General features: G+C 45.6%; 1 protein-coding gene across 1 annotated transcript in view; it reads left to right on the forward strand.

Annotated features, from left to right (window-relative positions):
- IQANK1 (IQ motif and ankyrin repeat containing 1) overlaps positions 1–24,980 on the forward strand; it is a 159,151-nt gene that overhangs the window by 63,536 nt on the left and 70,635 nt on the right. The window contains exons 5-6 of the mRNA XM_089776076.1: positions 8,660–8,824; positions 9,356–9,547. Of these exons, the coding sequence (XP_089632202.1) occupies positions 8,660–8,824; positions 9,356–9,547 (357 nt within the window). The remainder of the gene's footprint in view (positions 1–8,659; positions 8,825–9,355; positions 9,548–24,980) is intronic.

Raw genomic sequence — 24,980 nt, forward strand, 5'->3', positions numbered from 1 at the left:
AGCTGAGGATATTAGGGAGATTCCCAAACTTGCACTGTCCTTTGTGGGTGATGAATCTGAAGAACTGTCCCAGATTGAAGGGTCATTAGAGGAGGTTTTGGAACAAATTGAAAAACTTAACAGTAATGTCAGGGGGCCGCCCCTCCCTCGGGGCGGGCCACCCGCCTCCCAGGCATAGTTCACTCTTCCCCGACCTCGTTTCAAAAGTCCACTGCCCCTGTGTTACGGGAACTACGGCCCTCTGGCATAGTCCGAAGGTGTCCAGGCTCTGCGGCCTAGTCCTTCAGCCGAGCCCCCACTCGTCGGGGGTCAGGGAAGGAGGGGTAGGGGGGCTCCGGGCCCTCCCTCTCCATCGGGGCCCCGACCCAGGGCCCTAGCAGTGGCAGGTAGCTCCCACCACTGGCTCGGCGGGGGTTCCTCCCTGCAAGGTGCCGAGCCCTCAGGGGCTTCTCCAGCTCCCTGCCCTGGGTCGCTTTCTACCCCTTTCCCCCGGCCTGTAGCGGTCTCATCAGTTGGCGTGAGTCAGGTGGCTGTCGCGGCACTTCCCGAGTCGGGGTCGGGGTTGGGGGTGGCCGGTCTCGTGCCTGGGTCACGGGGGGTCGGCCGGCGGCTACGTCGTTGGGGTCGAGCCCAGCTTGGGCCTGGCGGCGGTAGGTCCAGCAGGCCTAGCGACTCCCTCTCTGGCGGTCCGGTCTGCGCCGCGGGCATTTGGGCACTAGCTCCAGCTCTGGCTGCAGTCTGCCCCCTCTGAGCAGGCTGGCAGACTTTTATGCCTTGGCTCCCCTGGGAGCATGCCCAGTAGGGTTGCATGGGTGGGGCCCTCTCCGCCCCCGGCACCAGGTGGTTTCCCTGGTATTGAGTGTGAGGCGGGGCCGCCCCATCACAAGTAACAAATCACCAGGACCGGATGGCATTCACCCAAGGGTTGTGAAAGAACTCAAATGTGAAATTACGGGACTATTAACTGTGGTTTGTAACCTATCCTTTAAATCAGTTTCTGTACCCAAGGACCGGAAGACAGCTAACGTAACGCCAATATTTAAAAAGGGCTCTAGAAGCAACACGGGCAATTGACCAGTAAGTCTAACGTTAATACCGGGCAAATTAGTTGAAATGATAGTGAAAAATAAAATCGTCAGACACATAGAAGCAGATAATTTGTTGGACAAAAGTCAGCGTGGTTTCTGTAAAGGCAAATCATGTCTTACTAATCTATTAGAGTTCTTTGAAGGTGTTAACAAACAAGCGGACAAGGGAAGTCCAGTAGATATTGTGTACTTAGATTTCCAGAAAGCCTTTGACAAGGTCCCTCACCAAAGGCTCTTGTGTAAATTAGATTGTCATGGGATAAGAAGGAAGATCCTTTCATGAATTGAGAACTGGTTAAAAGACAGGAAACAAAGGGTAGGAATAAATGGTAAATTTTCAGAATGGGGAGGGGTAACTAGTGGTGTTCCCCAAGGATCAGTCCTTCAACTTATTCATAAACGATCTAGAGAAAGAGATAAGCAGTGAGGTGGCAAAGTTTCCGGACGATACTAAACTGTTCAAGATAGTTAAGACCAAAGCAGACTGTGAAGAACTTCAAAAAGATCTCCCCAAACTGAGTGATTGGGCAACAAAATGGCAAATGAAATTTAATGTGGATAAGTGTAAAGTAATGCACATTGGAAAAAATAACCCCAACTATAATACAATATGATGGGGGCTAATTTAGCTACAACTAATCAGGAAAGAGATCTTGGAGTTATCATGGATAGTTCTCTGAAAACGTCCATGCAGTGTGCAGTGGCAGTCAAAAAAGCAAATAGGATGCTAGGAATTATTAAAAAAAGGATAGAAAATAAGACCAAGAATATCTTACTGCCCCTATATAAAACTATGGTACGCCCACATCTTGAATAGTGCGTACAGATGTGGTCTCCTCACCTGAAAAAAGATATTTTGGCATTAGAAAAGGTTCAGAAAAGGGCAACTAAAATTATTAGGGGTTTGGAACGGATTCCATATGAGGAGAGGATAAAGAGACTGGGACTTTTCAGTTTAGAAAAGAGGAGACTGAGGGGAAGATATGATACAGGTATATAAAATAGGATAACGAGTCTTGTAGATAAGGGAGAAACAGTGGATGTGGTATACCTAGACTTCAGTAAGGCGTTTGATACGGGCTCGCATGATATTCTTATGAAAAACTAGGCAAATACAACTTAGATGGGGCTACTGTAAGGTGGGTTCATAACTGGCTGGACAACCGTACTCAGAGAGTAGTTATTAATGGTTCACAATGCTGCTGGAAAGGTATAACAAGTGGGGTTCCGCAGGGATCTGTTTTGGGACCGGTTCTGTTTAATATCTTCACCAACAATTTAGATATTGGCATAGAAAGTTCGCTTATTAAGTTTGCAGATGATACCAAGCTGAAAGGGGTTGCGACTAATCTGATGGATAGGGTCATAAATTAAAATGATCTGGACAAATTGGAGAAATGGTCTGAGGTAAATAGGATGAAGTTTAATAAAGACAAATGCAAAGTGCTCCACTTAGGAAGGAACAATCAGTTTCGCACATACAGAATGAGAAGCGACTATCTAGGAAGGAGAACGGCAGAAAGGAATCTAGGGGTTATAGTGGACCACAAGCTGAATATGAGTGTGATGCTGTTGCAAAGAAAGAAAACATGATTCTGGGATGCATTAACAGGTATGTTGTGTGCAAGACACAAGAAGTCATTCTTCCGCTCTACTCTGTGCTGGTTAGGCTCAGTTGCAGTATTGTGTCCAGTTCTGGGCACCGCATTTCAAGAAGAATGTGGAGAAATTGGAGAGGGTCCAGAGAAGAGCAACAAGAATGATTAAAGGTCTAGAGAACATGACCTTTGAAGGAAGGCTGAAAGAATTGGGTTTGTTTAGTTTAGAAAAGAGAAGATTGAGGGGGGGACATGATAGCAGTTTTCAGGTATCTAAAAGGGTGTCATAAGGAGGAGGGAGAAAACTTGTTCATCTTGGCCTCTGAGGATAGAACAAGAAGCAATGGGCTTAATGTGCAGCAAGGGAGGTTTAGGTTGGACATTAGGAAAAAATTCCTAACTGTCAGGGTAGTCAAACACTGGAATAAATTGCCCAGGGAGGTTGTGGAATCTCCATCTCTGGAGATATTTAAGAGTAGGTTAGATAAATGTCTATCAGGGATGGTCTAGACAGTATTTGGTCCTGCCATAAGGGCAGGAAACTGGACTCAATGACCTCTTGAGGTCCCTTCCAGTCCTAGTATTCTATGATTCTATGAAAATCATGAGTGGTGTGGATCCGGTGAATGAAAACAAAGTTATTTACTTGTTCCCATAATATAAGAACTAGAGGACACCAAATGAAATTAATGGGTAGCAGGTTTAAAACTGATAAAATAAAGTTCTTCTTCACACAGCGCACAGTCAACCTGTGGAACTCCTTGCCAGAGGGGGCTGTGAAGGCTAGCTCTATAACAGAGTTTAATGTTGGGAATAAGTTCTGGACACTCTGGATGCAGTGAAAACAAGTCAGAGGATTTATTACACACAGCACTGGTAGAGTGCCAACCAGGGGTTAAGCTGGCTAGCATCGGTTAAGCAAAACATTACAATACATTATATAGGAGGCTACCGACTGGAGGGGAAGTAATTTGATATGTTCTAGCAGCAAGATGAAATGAGCACGTAAGCCAATAGCCTAAGAGAGATTACATAGCATCTCCTCCCATTGCCAATTAAACATCTTATCATTAATACAGGCCTAACACGCTAAACAAGCCAACATAAACAAAGAGACAATTTAATGACAACTTTGTCTGTTGGAGTTATTATGTGTCTACAGAGAGATGGTCTGCCTCGCACTGGCGCGGTCCTTAGATTATAGGCCCATTATCTAGGATTGAAGGAAAACAGTAAGAACAGATCATACCCACTAAATTAACAAGATTATTTTGATACCAGCTGGTGTCTTATCTGGATGAGGCCCCTTGGAATGTGGTTACCAGGGAGACTATGCCTTCTTCTCAGAGTCATGCTGATCTTCCTGTCCTGTGTTGTTCAAATCACAGGCTTGTCTCAGATTTTAGGACTGAATAGGGGTTCTTAGCGAAATACCATGGACTGCCTCAGTTTACCTTACATTTTAAAAAGAGCTAGATAAATTCATGGAGGTTAGATCCATAAAAGGCTATTAGCTAGGAGGTAAGGAATGCTGTCCTTGGCCTCTGTTTGTCAAAGGCTGGAGATGGATGTCAGGAGACAAATCACTTGATCATTGACTTAGGTCCACCCCTCTGGGGCACCTTGCACTGGCCACTGTCGGCAGTCAGACTACTGGGCTAGATAGACCTTTGGTCTGACCCAGTATGGCTATCCTTATGCTCTTATTTGCAGCTGAGCCCATCTGAAGTGACAACCAGAACATCCATTTCTGTGTGGAGTGCACCAGCTTTAGTGAGGAAGCCCTTGGCACCAAAGAAATATTCTGGGACTAAGGCTGCTTGGCACCTGCAGGACTTCTCCAGGACTGAAGAGCTCCTTAAGCATTGGGGATAGCACCCATGCTGAAAACAGTTGAGTGCGAGAGCTCAAATGGAGTGTGATCCATGCTGAGCCACTTCAGCTCCATGCCATCTAGTGTGATACCATTGACTCCAGCCCTGCTTGAGGGGTCCATTGAATTCACTGTCTCTGGACTCCCCTGCAAGGATTACCGCAGAAAGACTTTAGAGCTTTCCGCCACACCAGAAGCTTGCGAGGCAGCTAGGCACCTCACAGTCCTTATGGCACTGCTGTCTTCCACCGTGTGTGAGGGCACTGGATGCCAAACCACTTGTGCCATCTAGAGGTGAGCCATCCATGTCGTGGCACTGGTTGTCTTCTCCCTGGCACTGGTCCTCGATGCCATCCAGCACTGCACCATCCTGGTCTCTGAGAGACTCTTCGCCATGGGAGGCAGAGTCTTCTGTCTTGAGGAGAAGTCAGTACCATTTGCAAAATCAGCATTCAAGGTCTAAAGCGGGCAGTCTGTCCCTCCATGCCTTGGCTGGTGCCATGGCAAGTCCCTGCACAATGGCACCTTTGGACCCTCGTGGGCATTTCAGCAGGCCCAGGGTTTGTTTTCAATGGGGTTGCTATCAGTTGCATCAGAAGGAAGAGCTCTTCTGCTGTCTCTTTCCACCCACAAGCGTTCCCATGGTACTGAGACTGACACTGAATCAGGGCTATGAGATTGACACCAAGTCTGAAGAACCAGCACCATTCAATCTTTGAACCACAAGGGCAAGAATAATACTCTGTACTGGTCTGAGCATCTTCCTCTTCATCTTCTGATGAAGTAGTGGTGGGGACTTCTGTAGCACCCATCCACAATGATAGCAGGGCTCACAGCTGCTCCTAAGAGTGGCCCAAAATGTGGGACTCCAAGTAGAGGAGATGTCAGAGTCCTCAGATCCCATAGTGGACATCTTGACCCATCATGGCCATCTTCAGCATCCCAATCTTGAGTCTCTCCACCTCATGGCATGGAAACTGCATGGCTAAAACCCTTGGAGTTGGCATGCTCAGACCCATTAGAGAGGTCCTCCTTGGCAGCAGAAAACCATCTATTAGGGTAGAGGTGGGCAATAAAACAGCAGTGGTTCACCAGGGTTAGTCCCTGGTGGGTCGCTGTTGCAATATTTACCTGCGCCTCTGCGGGTATGGACAATTGCAGCTCCTGTTGACCAAAGATCACTGTTCCCAGCCAATGGGACTTGCGAGAAGTGGTGTCTCAGTCCATGCCACTTCCTGTAGCTTCCATTGGCTGGGAACGAAGCAGCATGGACTAGGACACCACTTCTCAAAGGTCCCATTGGCCAGGAACAGTGATCTGCGGATATGGGATTTGCAATTGCCCATAGCTGAGGAGGCAGGTAAATATAGCATCAGTGGCCCACCAGATGACCCCTGAGGAACCAGATCCTGCCTGTGAATACAGAGGCAAAGAAAGCATTGAGTACTTCAGCTTTCCCCACATCATCTGTCACTAGGTTACCTCCTTCATCCAGTAGAGGCCGCACACACTCTCTGATCACCTCCTTCTTGTTAACATGCCTGTAGAAACCTTTCTTGTTATCCTTCACATGCTTAGCCAGTCGCAATTCCATTTGCGCTTTCGCCTTCCTGATAACCCCGCAGCATTCTCGAGGTATACATTTAAACCTCTCCCTGGTCATTTGTCCAACTTTTTGTAAGCTTCCTTTTTGTGCTTAAGTTCACGAAGGATTTCTTCTATAAGCAAATCTGGTCTCCTACCATGTTTACCTCTCTTGCTACGCATTGGGATGGTTTCTTTCTGTGCCTTCAGTAAGGCTTCTTTAAAATACTGCCAGCTGTCCTGGATTCCTTTCCCCTTCATGTTAGCATCCCAGGTGATTCTGCCCATCAGAATACAATAACAAGATTAACGGGGTCTTCATTGGAGCCCATGTCAACTTGTTCACTGGTCTGCCTATGTTGGAACATAAGTTTTCTGATGGCTGTCACTTCAGCCAGGTAGCTTTCTGAACTAAAGGCCTTCACCTCTGAGCTCCCATCCATGATCTTCTATAAGGACAATATTTGACAATGGCCTCAAACAGCATTCCTTCTGAAGGTAGTCTCACAGTTCCACACAAACTAATACATTTCTACTCATAGTAGCACGCCAACAGCCAAGAGCATAAACTCCATTCCCTGGACGTAAGACTGGTGTTGGTCTTTTATACTGAAAGGACAAAATTGTTTCAGAACACAGCTCTGCTTTTTGTAGCAATAGCAGACAGAATAAAGGTGACATCACAGTGGATCACATTGTGTATTTGTGCATTTTATGACTTGTCAAAGATAATCTGTTTCTGCATTGACAACAGATTCCATTAAGGCTCAGGCATCTTCAGCAGCTTTTCTGGCACAGGTCCCATTCCAGGATATCTGTGGAGCCACAACATGGTTGTCTATGCATATCTTTGCTTCACACTATGATATTGTACAGCAAGCCAGAAACGATGCCAAATTTGGCAGAGTAGTATTTCAATTTGTGAATCCATGATGCAAACTGCAAGATTCTGACCTCTGAGCCCTTCTCATAGGGCCTGCTTGGGAGTCATCTATTTGAAATCACCCATCCACCTTTCTGTTGGTGTCAGCCAGCAAGAAGAAACTGAAGAGGTTGAGGATTGGCAGGACCCTATATGTGGCACAATGAAGATGCGACTCCAGGGGACGGCAAAGCTGATCCTACGGATAGCACTGGGAAAAAAAACTTCTGGTGATTGTGTATGTAATACAAACACACCTACTTGGAATCGACATGAGGACCACATCTTGAAGAACTGCCTTTTCAGTCTGCCTGCTTTATTCAGTCTGCCTGCAGACTCTGATAAACTTCGTGGAATTCATTTAAGTTGGGGGTACATTATGACACTTGTCATCACAACCATAAGACTAGACATTTCATTTTAAAAATGAAAGTTGAGACCCTGCAGTACAAGATAGCAGTTTTCCTAGGAAAGCTTCAGTTCTCTCAACTGGCAAAGCCTAATCCCTTAGGCTTTAAGCTGCTGCAGAAATAATAATCACACTCAGAAAAGTGAGACTTAGGGCCTGTCTCCTGGAATTGGGTATGTATGAAGAAGTAGTATTTCTTAGAATGGACAGAAGGGATCATTATAATTATCTGATTCTAGACTGATCTCCTGCACAACACAAGTGATAGAATTGCACTCCATTATTTGTACACTGAGCCCAGTAACTGGTGCACTTCCCACAATACACAGTCAACCTGTGGAACTCATTGCTAGGGGCCTTTGTAAAGCCAAAACAACAACAGGATTCGAAAAGGAGGATAGGTACATCAATGGCTGTTAGTCAAAATGGTCAGGGATTCAATCCCATGCTCTGGCTATCTATAGACTCTGCTTGCCAGAAGATGGGAATGGATCATTCAGTGACTGCCTGTTCTGTTCATTTTCTCAAAAGCATCTTGCACCATCCATTGTCAGAAGACATGATATTGGCTAGATGGGCCATTGGGCTATCCCAACAGGGCTATCCTTATGTTCTTATGTAACTTGTGGTTGAACTAGAGCATCTTTTAGAAAGATACCCAATCTAAATTCAGAGATTTCAAGTGATAGAAAATCCACCATATCCATGGGTAACCCGTTCCAATATTCAATTATCCTGTTAAAATTGTTTCTTTATTTTCCTTTTAAATGTGTCTAGTTTCAGCTTTTAGAGATTGAATTTTATGTTTCTATCCACTTTATTAAAGATCTCTCTATTATCAGATTTTTTTCTAACTTTTTCATGCTGTGCTATGAAAACTGTAATGGTCTCTGTGTTACTTTCTGCATCCCTGTCATATCATTCGGTTGTCTTACTGTACACTTAAACTGTAAGTTCTTAGAGGCAGGCACCGTCTCTTTGTTATATTATGTTAATGTACAAAGCATAGTAAAGTATGGCACTGACTGGGGCCTCTAGGTGCTGCTGCATTATAAATAATAACAATGGAGAAACCATCTTCAGCCCCCCTTGCTTTCCATGTGGGTGCTTGGAACCTATGTCTTCTGGTACACATGGCTGAGAGTTGCTTTGAGTTTTGAGTTGCAATGACTGTTTTTATTGCAGGCCTTCATTGCAATGGTGAAGAGGGAGCAGGAAGAAGCTGAACGGGAGAGACAGAAAGAGGAAGAAGAAAGGAAGAAGCAGCGAGAAATACAACAAAGGAAGAAACGGATGCTGGAGGCAGCATTCGATGGGGATGTGGAAGAGATGAAAGCTGTGCTAAAGGAAGTTAGTACATGATAAGGGGGAGAGGTTTTATAGGAATTGGAATACACATCAGAAAGAAAAAGACCTCAGATCCTTTTCTATGAGCTCTGATCATTTTCAGATTAGTTGATTTGGATCATAGTCCACTGTAGAAATTGTTCCTTCTGAAACATGCTTTATGCAAGAGGCCCCAAGACTCCTGGTTCCTCTCCTCAGAGACTTGCTTATTAGGTAACAAAAGACGAAAATGTAAATGAAGTAGGAAGCTAGTAAGGTGCGTACTATGCATCGTGGTTGCCTCATGCTGTGTTTGTCTCTTCCTGCCTCTTTTTCTGTATATTGCCTTCTTTGATTGCAAACTGTGCAGTTCGGGGAAGCTGCTTTATGTCTGGAAAATACCTGAAGCCTCACAACAATATAAATAAACTGTATCCAAAAATCTTTCTTCACTAATCTTTCAGCTAACACACAATTCCCACGGATAGCCAGAGCAGAAGGCATTCTTTTCCCATTCTCCGTTTTAATCCTCTCCTTCTGTCTGTCTCTATCCAGGTATCAGATTTGGATACTAAGAATGGTGTGGGCAGTGATGAAAAAGGGAAGGCCATACGTCTCTTTAATCACATCAGAATGGTGGAGTGCACGGATGCCAATGGGAATACTCCCCTCTCGGAGGCAGCAGGAGGCGGCCATCCGAATGCTATCAAGTTGCTGATAGAAAATGGAGCCAACCCCAACTGCAAGGTATGAAGTGGTGGTGGTGGTAGAAGGAAATAGGCCACAACTGAAATGGAAACTGTGAGATTCAGAAAAACAAGATTCACAGCAACCTGAATAAACAATGAATAGTCTAACAGCACCTGAAGGAAGTGGGTTGTACCCACGAAAGCTCATGATACCATCTACATGTTTTGTTAGTCTTTAAGGTGCCGCTAGACTATTCATTGTTTACGTTTTTCCTCTTACAGACTAACTTGGCTACCCCTCTGAAGCTTTTGAATAAACAATGTTATGAAAGATAATTTGGCCATACTGGAGCTCAGCTAATGTGGTATGTGTCTAATTGTGTTTCAGTACTCCACTCAGACTTGCTCTAATGGGGATAAGAGGGCAAGGTTTAATCCTTAGCAGGTAATTAAAGCTTAAGTAATTGCAGGTCCAGAATTGATAACCATGTGGTAGTGATCTCCAAAGTAGTAAATAGTTAGGACTGGAGGAGCTGTGTTAAGTTCTTCTCTAGCAGAATCCCCAGGACAACAATTGAAGGGGATTCTTCATATGATTGTTAATGAATTGTAGTCTTTGTGCACATTGTACCATGCGTATGAAGATGGATTCTTTTGACCAGAAGTGTCCATCAGTACCTTTGTAACCCTAATAGAAGTGAGACAGAATCTAACATTAATGTTGAAGTGGTTAGGACTTGACTATGTACTGAGATAATGCATGGCAGGTCTGTACACTGTAGATTCACACCTTGGCTTCCCACATGTTAACTTGCCATTTATACAAGCCCTTAGCATTATTAATTAGTTACTTTGAGTCTGTAAGCCTCTTAGTCATGTTAGGCTCAACAGTCAAAGAACAGCCAATAGCCTAACAAAAGTTCCTCTGCCACTTCAGTGCTTAAAGATATACTATTGGTACCCACTAAACCTGTGGGTTGCCTTTCCTTCAGCATCAGTCTCGATACTAATTGCTTCAGTAACTTGCTGATTGGTACTCAGTGCATAGGTACAGTCCCTGTCAGTACATAGAGCACATTTGGTACCAAAGGTTTTAGGTGTAACCTAGGTACGGGAGTGACCATTGCTAGACAGTTTGTAGATGAGGCTAAAGCATCAGTCACAAGACCTCTGTATCAGTAGTACCAACTCCATCACATCCCTCGGTAACCTGTTCCAATACTCAATTATCCCATTAAAATTGAATGGGATACAATTTTCTTTGTCTCACTTTTACATCTTTTCTCATCATCACTTATTAAAGGTTATTATGACATCTTATGAACTCTGACACTTTGAGTGCACAAGATGAGGGCCCGCAAGAGACTTTAAAATATTGTACTATAGGCTTGTGTTAAAACTCCCACCATCACCGATTCCCTGGCCTTGGATTGGTATCTCTGCCACCACTTAAATGCAAAACCCCTTTGAAAACCTAGAAAGGCACACTTGGGAATTCCTTCCAGTGAGGTATCCTCAGGCTCTTTAATCCTCCTTCTGGAGAGAGCTTGAAAACTTAGCTATTGCAATCAGCTGAAAAGGGAAAATTAATTTTTCTTAGTAATTAGACTGCCGTCTTAGACATGTGCACAAAGAACCTACCACCTTCTAGGACACAGGAATCAGATAATGTTTTTAAAAGAGTGATTTTTATTAAAAAACACATTTGGTGAAACATTGGTTGGTTGCTAGTGTTACAGAGTAACTGAAAAAAGGATTTAAAAATACAGAGAATTATTTCCCTGGGATTCATCTTTGAAAGTTGCAGTGTTGGGATAGTTACATGTGCTTAGCACAGAGAAATCCAACAAACCCCAAAATAAAGAAAATAATCTTATCTCATTTGACTAAACATTCCCTGTTCTACTCACATATTTGTAGTTTCAAGAATTAGTTCTTCCCTGGACATGGATGTTGCTGTATTCTCCATCCTTGGCTCCTCACTAATCCTTCCAGGGGCTCTGCTCTGGCCATACAACAGGAGCAGGAAGGATCACTGCTTCCAATTCAAAAGCCTTTACTCTGTTTCCATTGGCTGTCCTGGACTCACACCTATTCACTTCCTGGGGACTCTTTAGGAGTCACTGTTTATGGTTTTAACACTTACTGGCATGGTAATTAGGGACAGATCTGAAGAGTTAACTACGGAGAAAAAAATTTAGCTAAGCAAAGGACTGGAATGCCCAGAAAATTGTATTAGTCCCCCCCATTCCCACTCCATTCACTACAAATCGATACTCAATTTTTACATTTGACCTCATAGTTAGGGCCCAGTTATCACATCAGATGGTATGCAATTCTAGATCTAAGTTCATCTGTCACTTTGGTCAAAATGGTCATGTTAGCTTTCATAATCTCTCTTCTAAAACCTCAAGATTACTTCAGGGCACAGCCTCTAGGAAGCAGATGCATATATACATCCAGCCCACAGGAAGTACCTTTGTTTCCTAATAGGAAATTTACATTATCAGGCCAGTGTGTTATTGTGTGGATATTTGATTTCACCGAGCGCATTTACCATGTGCCTGGTGGTCAAGGATTTGCATTTATCCATGTCTTCATGACTGGCTGATTTGAAATGCCTCCAAGGCGATCTATTACACTGCCACGTTACCACCGTACATACTACTCGAGATCTCCATGTCACCATTCCCGTCGCTCACAATCCCCGGGATCCCCTCTTCGCTCGTGTTACTATCGTCATAGGAGCGCTACTTCTTACTCTCCACAATATTCACACCATGACTCTCATTACTATAGGTGCACCTCGCCCCATCGTGATCGTTCACGTTCCTTCACAAGGCCTTCACCCCCCTCATTTCCAGAACGGCAGCAGTTATGCTCACCACGACCAATAACCCAGGACTCTATCCCGCTGGCTCAACACCCACCAACGCCTACTGGTGATGCGTCAACAACTTCTGCCCCGCACAGCGATGTCACTCAGTCACCTGTCGCAGAGCAATGACCCACAGCTTCTCCAACAGATATCTCTTCCTCCTCCCCAGACGACGCAGTATTTAATGATGAACCCTCTCTCGTGGATGATTACAAACAATTCCACAAACTTTTTAAACGGGTAGCTTATTCACAAAATCTACGTACCTCTTAGGCGCCACAGAAGCAGCATGCCCTCTTCCGAAACCTCCAACAGTCCAACAAGTCGAAGCTGGCTTTCCCTTTCAATGCCGCGATCCTTGAAATAGCTAATGACATCTGGCAGACCCCAGCATCCGTGCCCCCTACCAACAAACGTACAGACAGGAAATACTTTATCGACGCCAAGGACATGGAATTTCTTTTTACACACCCCGCTCCTAATTCCATCGTTGTCGACGCAGCTCAGCAAAAGGCGAAGTCCGCACAATCAAGAAACTCTGCCGCGGACAAGGAAGCTAAGCGTCTGGACTTGCTCGGGAGGAAGGTATATTCGTCGGCAACAGCCACACTGAGGATGGCCAACTACTCCACTCAACTTGCTAACCACGACTTCAATAATTACTCGAAGTTGGTGACTTTAAAGCAACATCTGCCGGACTCCAAACGGGACATACTGAAATCCATTGTGCAGGAGGGTTATACAGCAGCCCATAATGCACTCCAGATATCTCTGGATATTGCCGACTCGGCTTCCCGCACTACGGCGACATCGGTGGTCATGCGACGTGCCTCTTGGCTCCACCTTGCTTCTCTACCAAAAGATCTACAGCCCAAGGTGGAGGACCTCCCATTTGATCGGACCTCCTTGTTTGCCCAGAACACGGATCAAGTGTTCCATTCCGGAAAAGACTCCCGAACTACGTTAAGAACCCTCAGGATGTACACTCCACCTTTCAGGCGCAGGAGAGCATGGCCCTATAACAGACAGAGGCCGCCGCCTTATTATTATTCCACCCAACGCTTCAGGCCCTACGACCAACATAAACAAAGGCAGCGCCCCCAACGTCGCCGCCAGCAGCCTAATAAGCAGCATAATCAACAACAGCCACTGCAGCAAGTTTGACGCCCTTGTCGAGGGTCTGCGCACCATCCCCCTATTGGAGCCTTCGTCACAAGTAACCAAACTTTTCCACCGCCACCTGAGCCCTGATTGCCACCGCTGGTTCGCCATCACCACAGACTGTTGGGTCAGGGAGATCGTAACCTTTGGACTCACCATTCCCTTCTCCACTCTACCTCCCTCCAACCCCCCATCCCCGTCCCTTTTCAGGGACCCCTCTCACGATCTTCTGTTGTGTCAGGAGGTCATGCGACTACTTACCATTGGTGCGGTAGAAGAAGTTCCTTCCCAGTTCCGAGGCAGAGGCTTCTATTCCCGGTACTTCCTCACCGAGAAGAAGTCTGGCGGATGGAGACCGATCCTGGATCTTCGTGTCCTCAACCGCCACCTGCGAAAACAGAAATTCAAAATGGTTACTTTGGGCTCCATCATCCCAGCACTACACAAAGGGGATTGGTTCGCGTCCCTCGATCTCCAGCATGCATATTTCCATATTGCCATCCATCCAGCTCACAGGAGATTTCTACGCTTTACCCTGGGCAACGATCATTACCAATATGCGGTGCTTCCCTTTGGTCTCTCCACAGCTCCAAGAGTGTTTTCAAAGACCCTGGCAGTCGTAGCTGCATACCTTCGTCGGGCTGGAATCACCATCTTTCCCTATCTCGACGACTGCCTCCTCACGGCTCCCTCTGTGCAAGAGGTCGAGACCGCAGTTACCGCTACAAGCGGTATTTTCGAGACTCTTGGACTAATCATCAATATCCCAAAATCTTCTCTGGTCCCGGCCCAGTCCATCGAATTCATTGGAGTCAGACTGGACTCTACAACCGCTATGGCATACCTACCCATAGACAGAGCCCACGCCATCCGAGACCTATCGAGCGTCCTGCTTACTGCTCCGGCAGTCTCGTACCTTACCTGCCTGAAGCTGTTAGGCCACATGGCCTCCACTACATACGTCATAGCGCACACTCGCCTTCGTATGCGGTGCCTGCAACATTGGCTTCTGGCAACCTACAAACCCGGTATTACCAATATCCACAAACTCATGCCTATTCCTGCCTGCGTCAAGGACTCGCTCGCATGGTGGCTCGACCCTACCAATACTCTTGCGAGTGTCCCCTTCCGCGCTCAACCCCCATCAATCCAGCTTACCACAGACGTGTCCCTTGTGGGCTGGGGAGCATATATGCGACAACATCAGGTCCAAGGCTTGTGGTCCCACCAGGAATCCCTACTCCATATAAACTTCCTGGAGCTCAGAGCAGTTTTCAATGCTTGCCGCCACTTTGTCCACCAGATCCAGGGAACCACACTACAGGTCCTCACGGACAACATATGCACTGTATACTACATCAATCACCAAGGCGGAGCCAGATCTAGAACCTTATGTACGGAATCAGTACGCCTTTGGAATTGGGCGATTCGCCACAGCGTCACGCTCACAGCCTCCTACCTCCCCGGCAGGATGAATACCATTGCAGATGCACTCAGCAGATCCTTCCAATCCCAACACGAATGGGAACTCCTCGGCTACGTAGCCCGCGATCTTTTTCAACTATGGGGCTACCCAGAAATTGACCTCTTTGCCACTCGCGACAACAATAAATGCCGCTGTTACTGCTCAAGAGCGGGCATAGGCAGCCAATCGGAGGGAGTTGCCTTCCTGCTCAATTGGGGGACATATCTCCTATATGCCTTTCCTCCGATTCCGCTGATACCCCGAGTGATAGGGAAAATACTATCCGATGCAGCGACAGTAATCCTGGTGGCTCCCTTCTGGTCTCGCCAGACCTGGCAGATGCAGCTCATGCAGATGTCGCTATCCTGACCTCAACGACTTCTACGGCTGAACAACTTGCTCTCGCAGCAACACGGCAGTCTTCTCCATCCAAACATCGACTGTTTGCATCTGACAGCGTGGCTCCAAGGCCTAGAACTAACCTGCTCCCAAGCAGTCAGAGACGTGTTGGTACAAAGCAGGCATCAGAGCACTCAGAGATCTTACCTCTACAAGTGGCGTCGCTTCTATGCTTGGTGCCAATCACAGACCATCGATCCTCTCAAAGCACATATCCAATGCATCCTAGACTATATACTCCACTTGCATTCGCAAGGCTTAGCAGTCGCTTCCCTAAGAGTACATTTGGCAGCGATGTTGGCCTTTCACACTCCGATAGAAGGTTTTTCCGTCTTCTCACATCCACTCACGAAAAAATTCTTTCAGGGTATTTCCAATCTCTACCCACCACACAGGCCTATCTCAGAATCATGGGACCTTACCTTCGTACTGGACGCTCTTACCCGCCCACCGTTTGAACCACTTGCAACTTGTGACTTACAGATTCTCACTATTAAAGTTGCCTTTCTCCTTGCGATCACTTTGGCCCGCCGAGTTTCCGAACTCGCGGCACTCTCTGCCGATCCTCCCTACACAGTATTCACTCAACAGGGCGTCATGCTGAGATGTCACCCAGCCTTCGTGCCAAAAGTTAATTCGTCATTCCACATCAATGAGCCTATGGTTTTTCCTACCTTTTACCCCAAGCCACATGCTACACCCGAGGAAGTGCGCTTGCATACATTAGATGTCAGAAGGGCGCTTTCATTCTACTTGGACAGAACGCGTCCCTTCCGGAAGTCCCCACGATTACTATTATCAGTGACAAACCGTTCTAAAGGTCATCAACTGTCATCACAACGTATATCGTCGCATATCGTTAACTGCATCACTCGCTGCTACACCCTTAGGGGCAGGCCTCTGCCCTGTCCACCAACAGCACACTCGACCAGGAGCATGGCTACTTCCACAGCATTCCTGAAGAACATCCCGCTACGTGACATATGCTGCACGGCAACCTGGTCATCGTCATCCATGTTTGCTCAGCATTATGCCCTTGACCGTCTCAGAGCTACGGACGTAGCAGTCGCTCAAGCAGTTCTTTCTTCTGTGCGCAGATAATTCTGAAGCACGATCAGCTGTTTGGGTTACTGCTTCATACTCACCTGTAGTGAAGCACCCACGGGGACATCACTCGAAGAAGAAGAAATTGTTACTCACCTTGTGCAGTAACATCTGTTCTTCGAGATGTGTGTCCCTATGAGTGCTCCAAGACCCGCCCTCTTCCCTGCTTTGGAGCTCTTTTCTTCTCTGTTTCAGATGTTCTGGCTAGGAGGAACTGGCGTGTCGGACCACGCGATGCAGAAAAGGCACGAACGGCGCGGGACGCCTCTGCGCATGCGCGGTCCTCCGGAGGGGCTACTACTGGTGAAAACTTTCCGGATTGCGGCACCGGGACAAGCCCGACACCTGTAGTGGAGCATCCACAGGGGGACACATCTCGAAGAACAGATGTTACTGCACAAGGTGAATAACAATTTCTTACTTGCTCCATTATCTTCCCTGGCACAGAAGTTAAACTAACTGGTCTGTAGTTTCCTGGGTTGTTCTTATTTCCCTTTTTTTAAATGGGCACTATATTTGCCCTTTTCCAGTCTTCTGGAATCAATCCTGACTCCCATGATTTTCCAAAGATGATAGCTAGAGGCTCAGATACCTCCTCTATCAGCTCCTTGAGTATTCTAGGATACATTTAATCAGGCCCTGATGACTTGCAGGCATCTAACTTTTCTAGGTGATTTTTAACTTGTTCTTTTTTTATTTTATCTTCTAAACCTCCCCCCTTCCCACTAGTATTCACTATGTTAGCCATTCCTTCAGACTTCTCGGTGATAACCAAACAAAAAAGTCCTTAAGCATCTCTGCCATTTCCAAGTTTCCTGTTACTGTTTCTCCCTCCTCACTGACCAGTGGGCCTACGCTGTCCTTGGTCTTCCTCTTGCTTCTAATGTATTTATAAAAAGTCTTCTTGTTTGCCTTTATGCCCGTAGCTACTTTGAGCTCATTTTGTGCCTTTGCCTTTCTAATCTTGCCCCTGCATTCCTGTGTTGTTTGCCTATATTCATCCTTTGTAATTTGTCCTACTTTCCATTTTTTATAGGATTCCTTTTTTATTTTTAGATCATGCAAGATCTTGTGGCTAAGCCAAGGTGGTCTTTAGCCATATTTTCTGACACAGCGGAATAGCTTGCTTTTGGGCCCTTAACTTGTTTTCCCTCTTAGTTTTGATTCCCATGGGACCTTACCTATCATCTCTCTGAGCTTACCAAAATCCGCTTTCCTGAAATCCATTGTCTCTATTTTGCTGTTCTCCCTTCCACTCTTCCTTAGAATTGTGAACTCTATGATTTCATGATCACTTTCACCCAAGCTGCCTTCCGCTTTCAAATTCTTAACCAGTTCCTCCCTATTTGTTAGGCTCAAATCTAGAACAGCTTCCTCCCGGTAGCTTTTTCAACCTTCTGAAATAAAAAGTTGTCTCCAATGCAATCCAAGAACTTACTGGATAGTCTGTGCACCACTGTGTTATTTTCCCAACATATATCTGGATAGCTGAAGTCCCCATTCACCACCAAATCTTGGGCTTTGGATGATATTGTTAGTTGTTTAAAAAAAGCCTCATCCACTTCTTCCACCTGGGTAGGTGGCCTGTAGTAGACTCCTAGCATGACATCACCCTTGTTTTTAACCCCTTTTAGCCTAACCCAGAGACTCTCAACATTTCCGTCTCCTATGTCCATCTCCACCTCACTCCAAGTATGTTCATTTTTAATATACAAGGCGACACCTCCTCCTTTTTTTCCCTGTCTATCCTTCCTGAGCAAGCTGTACCCTTCCATACAAACATTCCAATCATGTGTATTATCCCACCAAGTTTCTGTGATGCCAACAATGTCATAGAATCATAGAATAATAGGACTGGAAGGGACCTCAAGAGGTCATCGAGTCCAGCCCCCCACCCTCAAGGCAGGACCAAGCTCCGTCTACACCATCCCTGACAGATGTCTATCCAACCTGTTCTTAAATATCTCCAGAGAGGGAGATTCCACCACCTCCCTTGGCAATTTATTCCAATATTTGACCACCCTGACAGTTAGGAATTTTTTCCTAATGTCCAATCTAAACCTCCCCTGCTTGTACTTATTTATTAGCACTTCCAGTTCTTCCTGCTTATTACCCATACTTCTTGCATTTGTGTATAGGCATCTAAGATACTGATTTGACCTTGCCTCCCAGTTTTGCCCTGACCCTCCTTTCTCTCTGCCATTATAGCCCACACTCCCTCCCATTTCCGACCCATCTCCCAGGTCTCCATGTTGTCCACTTACCCGTGGGCTTTGCTCATCTGTCCCCATCGAACCTAGTTTAAAGCCCTCCTTACTAGGTTAGCCATTCTGTGTCCAAATAAGGTCTTCCCCCTCCTCGAAAGGTGAACGCCATCTCTGCCTAGCAATCCTTCCTGGAATAGCATCCCATGGTCGAGGAAGCCAAAGCCCTCCTGGCGACACCATCTTCACAGCCAGGCATTCACCTCCAGGATGCACCTGTCTCTGCCTGGGCTCCTACCTTTGACAGGAAGGATCGAAGAGAATACCACCTGTGCTCCAAACTCCTTAATCCGTACTCCTAGATCCCTGTAGTCACTCTTGATCCACTTAGTGTCACACCTCGCAGTATCATTTGTGCTCACATGGATGAGTAGCATGCGGTAGTAGTCAGAGGGCTGGATAATCCTCGACAGTGCCCCATAACATCTCGGATACAGGCCCCCGGCAGACAGCATACCTCCCAAGATGAAATGTCAGGGTGACAGATGGGCACCTCCATCCCCCTCAGAAGAGAGTCTCCGACCACCACTACCCTACGTTTCCTATTTGCAGTGGTGGCAGCAGACCTCCCAGCCTTGAAATTAAAATAATTTCGTATTTTAATTTAATAACTAACATTTTAGGTTTCATTTTTCTAGTTTAATTAACTTTTACCGATTAGTAGAGTTTCATATCTGTCATGGAGGTTGCAGAAATCAGATTCTGTGACTTTTCATCACCTCCATGACTTCTTTAGAGGCCAACATGGCTGACCTCAGGGCCTGGCACACTATCCACTGCTGGAGCAGCCCTACAGTCAGCCACTCAAGCAGACTCAGGTCTAGTTGGACTGGCTGTTGCTTAGGTGGCCCCAGACAGCTAGCCCTGGGACTTCCTGAGCAGTGATCCTGGATACAGCAGGAGCAGCGGCTGCTTGGCGGCCCTGGCAGCATTCCTCGGGTGGGACCCAGCAACTGATAGCCCTGGAGACACACTCCCTCTAAGCAGCGACCCCGAGGCAACTGGTGCTGCTGGCTCCAGTTACTCCCCCCCAGCAGTGGTCCCCCTAGGATGTCCCTAGCAGTGCCCTCCTCAAGATTTAGTCACGAGAATGTATTCTATAAGCCATGTACATGTCACAAACCATTAATTTTTGTTTGTTGCCTGTGACTTGTCTATGATTTTTACTAAAATATTCGTAACTAAATCATAGCTTTACCTATTACCTCTTGTGTTCTTCCTATCTTCACACACTGATCAATTGCCTTTCTCTTACATACCCAACATCTTCCTCCTAGTAGTCAGTGCACCTACCCTCATTCCCAAATCCCTTCTCCCTTCTGAAAGCAGCAATTTGATGAAGTCAGCCCTTCTGATACTAGTGAGGTAGGAGCCTGCTTCATAGGCTATGAAGGTGGGTTGTGCTCCATAATTGCTTTGCATAGGCATTATAAACCCATTCCTTAGGCCCCAGATCCTGAAGTCACTTGAAGCCAGAACCTTCACTTCCATAAAAAAAAGTTTTCTAGCACTCATAGTTACTAAGTAAAGTTTGAAAATATAACTCAAGTGTAACCACTGTAGTAACATTTGTCTGAGACTGCAGAGCCTCCATCAGAGAGAAGACATGGCAGGCCTCACACATACCACACAAGGTGACAAGGACCCTGGTGTGCTGAGGAAGACTCTGTCACTCTTCTTGCTCTAATGGATGGGGATGGAGGCAAGGGAAAAGGAAGAACTTCTTAGGCTTGAGCAAGATGCCCTGGGAAGGATGGCCTTCCACTAGGAAAAGCCCCTTTGAGCGATACCTCACTGTACCTGGGAAATGGGACTCTGCTATGGGACAACTCAGCTGCTGGCTTTGAAGAGCCTGGGTGACTAAGAAAGGAAAGAGATCAGATCCTTGCACATCTCCTAGGGGCCTCTTTCGTATTCTGAATGCAGAATGAATTCCTGAGAACTCAAATTTAACAAAGATGATGATGAAGATAGGAAAGAACCACACCTTGGTGGAGCCTCACAGAGGTTGGGGGTTTTCTTTTTTCTTTCTTTTTTTGTTTTTTCTCTCTTTCAAACTTCAGGGCACTCTGAGGAGTCTCTCAGAAGGAAGACAGTATGGATAGTGAGTGAGCAGCTGTTGTAACTGCACAAGATGTGCCATGTTTGTCTTCCTTCCAGAGGGTGGAAGAGACTTCATCTGTATGAAATACAAGTTGGTCTCCATATTGGAAGAGAAGGTTAAAGGACTAGAGACCTAAGTATCAACCCTCTCTTCCATCAGAGAAACTGAAGACTTTCTGGACACAAGGCAGCATTTGATACTGCGGCACAGCATGCTGGAGAATCAGAAAGAGCAGTACAGAACAGGGAAGAAAATTCATTGTCGTCATTCAGGGTTTCGGAGTTTACCCTGATGGGTTCCTGACAGGTCCTCTACTCCGTCGATGATAAGCTTTCAGCAGTGTGCATGCATGAGTTTGTTCCCCTGTCTAGTGCATTAACCACGCACAATTAGTCAACACGACACACTCCTGAGAGAGCCCCAAGAGACCACAAATAAGATAAGGATTGAAATCACCCAAGCAGGTTTATTGCCAAAAGGCATACACTAACAGTTGTCAGTGAACAGATTCACTGCTGCACCACTACACCTTATATAAACCATTGCAATGTGCTAACACCCATTAAGCGCCATCCAGCGCCATGGTCAGCCAGTGAAAACCCTTCGAGGTGCACTTTTATATACAGGTACAAACAAGTCACACATCACTAATGTATCAGGTTCCCATTCTCTCTTATCTGGTTACCACCCTTACCTCACAGAAGGGGGGTTTAATTACAATTCTTCATGCTCTCAACTTCAACCTGGTCTTGAATCTAGGTCAGTATGTGCTTCATTTGAGGGGAGGTGGTTGGTGCCAAGATGTTTCTCAGCGAGGCTTTCTGTTATAACCCTTTGAAATGTGCTTGCAACTTGTGCTAGGTACCTGTGCCTGGTACCTTTTAGCGTTCTTTATGCTTGACCTGACTTATACTATTTCTCTTTAACCAACCCTCTTTCCTGCTTGCAGTTCTGAGCCAAAGTCTTGCTCACTAGATTTCAGGCCTGCTGTTTTTGTGTTACAGGCCTTTATTGAGGCCTGTTGATTTTATGTTACCATCCCTCAGCTTACTACAGGCAGCATATGACCTCCAGGAGAACAAAGACAACTTGGGTATTCCCAATCAAGATAGAGGTAAGTAACCGTTTTCAGGCTCTCTGAACAGGTACTACAGTGGAGAATGCTTTGGAAGAGACCTCTAAAGGAAAAGAACAGAAGAAGACCCCATCAACCAGAAGGCATGGGATGCATAGTCTTAGAGATGGGGTTTCATGACCCCCACTCCCAAGAGAAGGAGAAAGGTGATGGTGATCAGGGATTCACTCTTAAGGGAGATGGAATCATCCATCTGCCATCCAGACTGGGAAACTCTAAAAGTGTGCTTCTTGCCTGGAACTAGAATTCAGAGTGTGTTCAAGAGTCTTCCAAGATTGTACCGCTACCCCTTCCTACTTCTCCACATAGAAACCAACAATACTGCCAAGAATGACCTTGAGCAGGTCACTGCAGATTATGTGGCACTGGGGGTATGTCTAGACTGCATCCCTTTGTCGGCAGAGGAATGCAGATTAGACAGGTCGACATTGCAAATGAAGCGGAGATTTACATATCCTGTGCTTAATTTAAATAAAAATGGCTGCTGTTTTTGCCAACTCAGCACTTTGTCAGCAAAATGTGGCAGTCTAGAGGGGGATCTGTCGAGAAAGAAAGCCTTTTTCAACAAATCCCTTATGCCTCCTGCAAGGAGGAATAGATCAGATCGTTGTTTAGTTTTTATGGTTCTAGTTGTTATAGTTCGTTTTTAATAGTTCAAAAAAAAGTTTATCTTCAGTTCATTATATAATTAGCCATGCCAGGCTCTTCCGGTTTTAAGAAGTATGCCACATGCTGTGACGCCATGCCAGCTTTGGACGGTAATGCTGAGTGTATCAAGTGCCTCGGCGAGGCTCATGTGCCTCAGAAATGTGTCCATTGTGCCAAGTTGACAGTTAGGGCACATAAGGGCAGGGAGATGAGGCTAAAAATGTTCTTATTCGACAAGGCGCTTCAGCCGCTGGAGTATTCTTATGCAGTTTCCACTCCGCTAGGGCAGAGACAAGGAAGACTGTTTCACCACAGCTGGCTCCAGCTCAGAAAAGAGCTTTGCCAACGTGGTCTTTACCATCAGCACAACTAAGTGTCAATGATAAGCCTGGCATGTCTGACTTTGTGGCACCCAAACATAAGTCACTTTCAGAACCAAAATTGTGACAAAAATCTACAACGGTGCCATCAACAGTTGTAACAGTCTGCCGGTCAGCACCACCTGTGACAGCACTGGCTACTACGGTACCAGCAACATCAGCACCTTCCACGTTGGAACCATCCACACACTTGCCAACAACGTCGGCACTGCCCACCTCAACACCGACCAAAAAAAAAAGAAATAAAATGTTTTTTAAGTACATTAGAAGCAGGAAGCCTGCTAAAAAACCTGTGGGTCCCCTAGATGATCGAGCTATAAAAGGAGCAATCAAGGACGATAAAGCCATTGCAGAGAAACTAAATGATTTCTTTGCTTTAGTCTTCACGGCTGAGGACGTTGGGGAGATTCCCGAATCTGCACCGTCCTTTGTGGGTGACGAATCTGAGGAACTGTCCCGGATTGAAGTGTCATTAGAGGAGGTTTTGGAACAAATAGAAAAACTTAATGTTAACAAATCTCCGGGACCGGATGGCATTCATCCAAGGGTTCTAAAAGAACTCAAATGAGAAATTGCTGAGCTATTATCTGTGGTTTGTAACCTATCCTTTAAATCGGCTTCCGTACCTAATGACTGGAAGGTAGCCAACGTGACACCAATATTTAAAAAGGGCTGTAGAGGCGATCCTGGCAATTACAGACCGGTAAGTCTAACTTCAGTACCGGGCAAATTAGTCGAAACAATAGTAAAGAATAAAATTGTGAAGCATGTAGAAGAACATAATTTGTTGGACAAAAGTCAACATGGTTTCTGTAAAGGGAAATCCTGTCTTACTAAACAAGCATGCAGATAAGGGGGATCCAATAGATATAGTATACTTGGATTTTCAGAAAGCCTTTGACAAGGTCCCTCACCAAAGGCTCTTGTGTAAATTACATGGCCATTGGATAAGAGGGAAGGTCCTTTCTTGGATTGAGAACTGGTTAAAAGACAGGAAACAAAGGGTAGGAATAAATGGTAAATTTTCAGATTGGAGAGGGGTAACTAGTGGTGTACCCCAAGGGTCAGTCCTGGGACCAATCCCTGTCAACTTATTCATAAATGATCTGGAGAAAGGGGTAAGCAGTGTGGTAGTAAAGTTTGCGGATGATACCAAACTGTTTAGGATAGTCAAGACAGAAGCAGACTGTGAGGGACTCCAAGAAGATCTCACCAAACTGAGTGATTGGGCAACAAAATGGCAAATGAAATTTCATGTGGATAAGTGTAAAGTAATGCACATTGGGAAAAATAACCCCAACTATATGTACAGTATGATGGGGGCTAATTTGGCTATGACAAATCAGGAAAGGGATCTTGGAGTTATCGTGTACAGTTCTCTGAAAACTTCAACGCAGTGTGCAGCAGCAGTCAAAAAGGCAAATAGGTTGCTAGGAATTATTAGGAAAGGGATAGAAAATAAGACCCAGAATATCTTACTGCCCCTGTATAAAACTATGGTACACACACATCTTGAATACTGTGTACAGATGTGGTGGTCTCACCTCAAAAAGATATTTTGGCCTTGGAAAGGGTTCAGAAAAGGGCAACTAAAATGATTAGGGGTTTGGAGAGGGTCCCATATGAGGAGAAGTTAAAGCGACTGGGACTTTTCAGTTTAGAAAAGAGGAGACTGAGGGGGGATATGATAGAGGTATATAAAATCATGAGTGGTGTGGAGAGGGCCGATAAAGAAAAGTTATTTATTAGTTCCCTAAATAGAAAAACTAGAGGGCACCAAATGAAATTAACGGGTAGCAGGTTTAAAACGAATAAAAGAAAGTTCTTCACACAGCGTGTAGTCAACCTGTGGAACTCCTTGCCAGAGGAGGCTGTGAAGGCTAGGACTATAATAGAGTTTAAAGAGAAGCTAGATAATTTCATGGAGGTTAGGTCCATAAAAGTCTATTAGCC

This window comes from Pelodiscus sinensis, chromosome 2 (genome assembly GCF_052426305.1).
Source record: "Pelodiscus sinensis isolate ZL-2025 chromosome 2, ASM5242630v1, whole genome shotgun sequence".
NCBI lineage: Eukaryota > Metazoa > Chordata > Testudines > Trionychidae > Pelodiscus > Pelodiscus sinensis.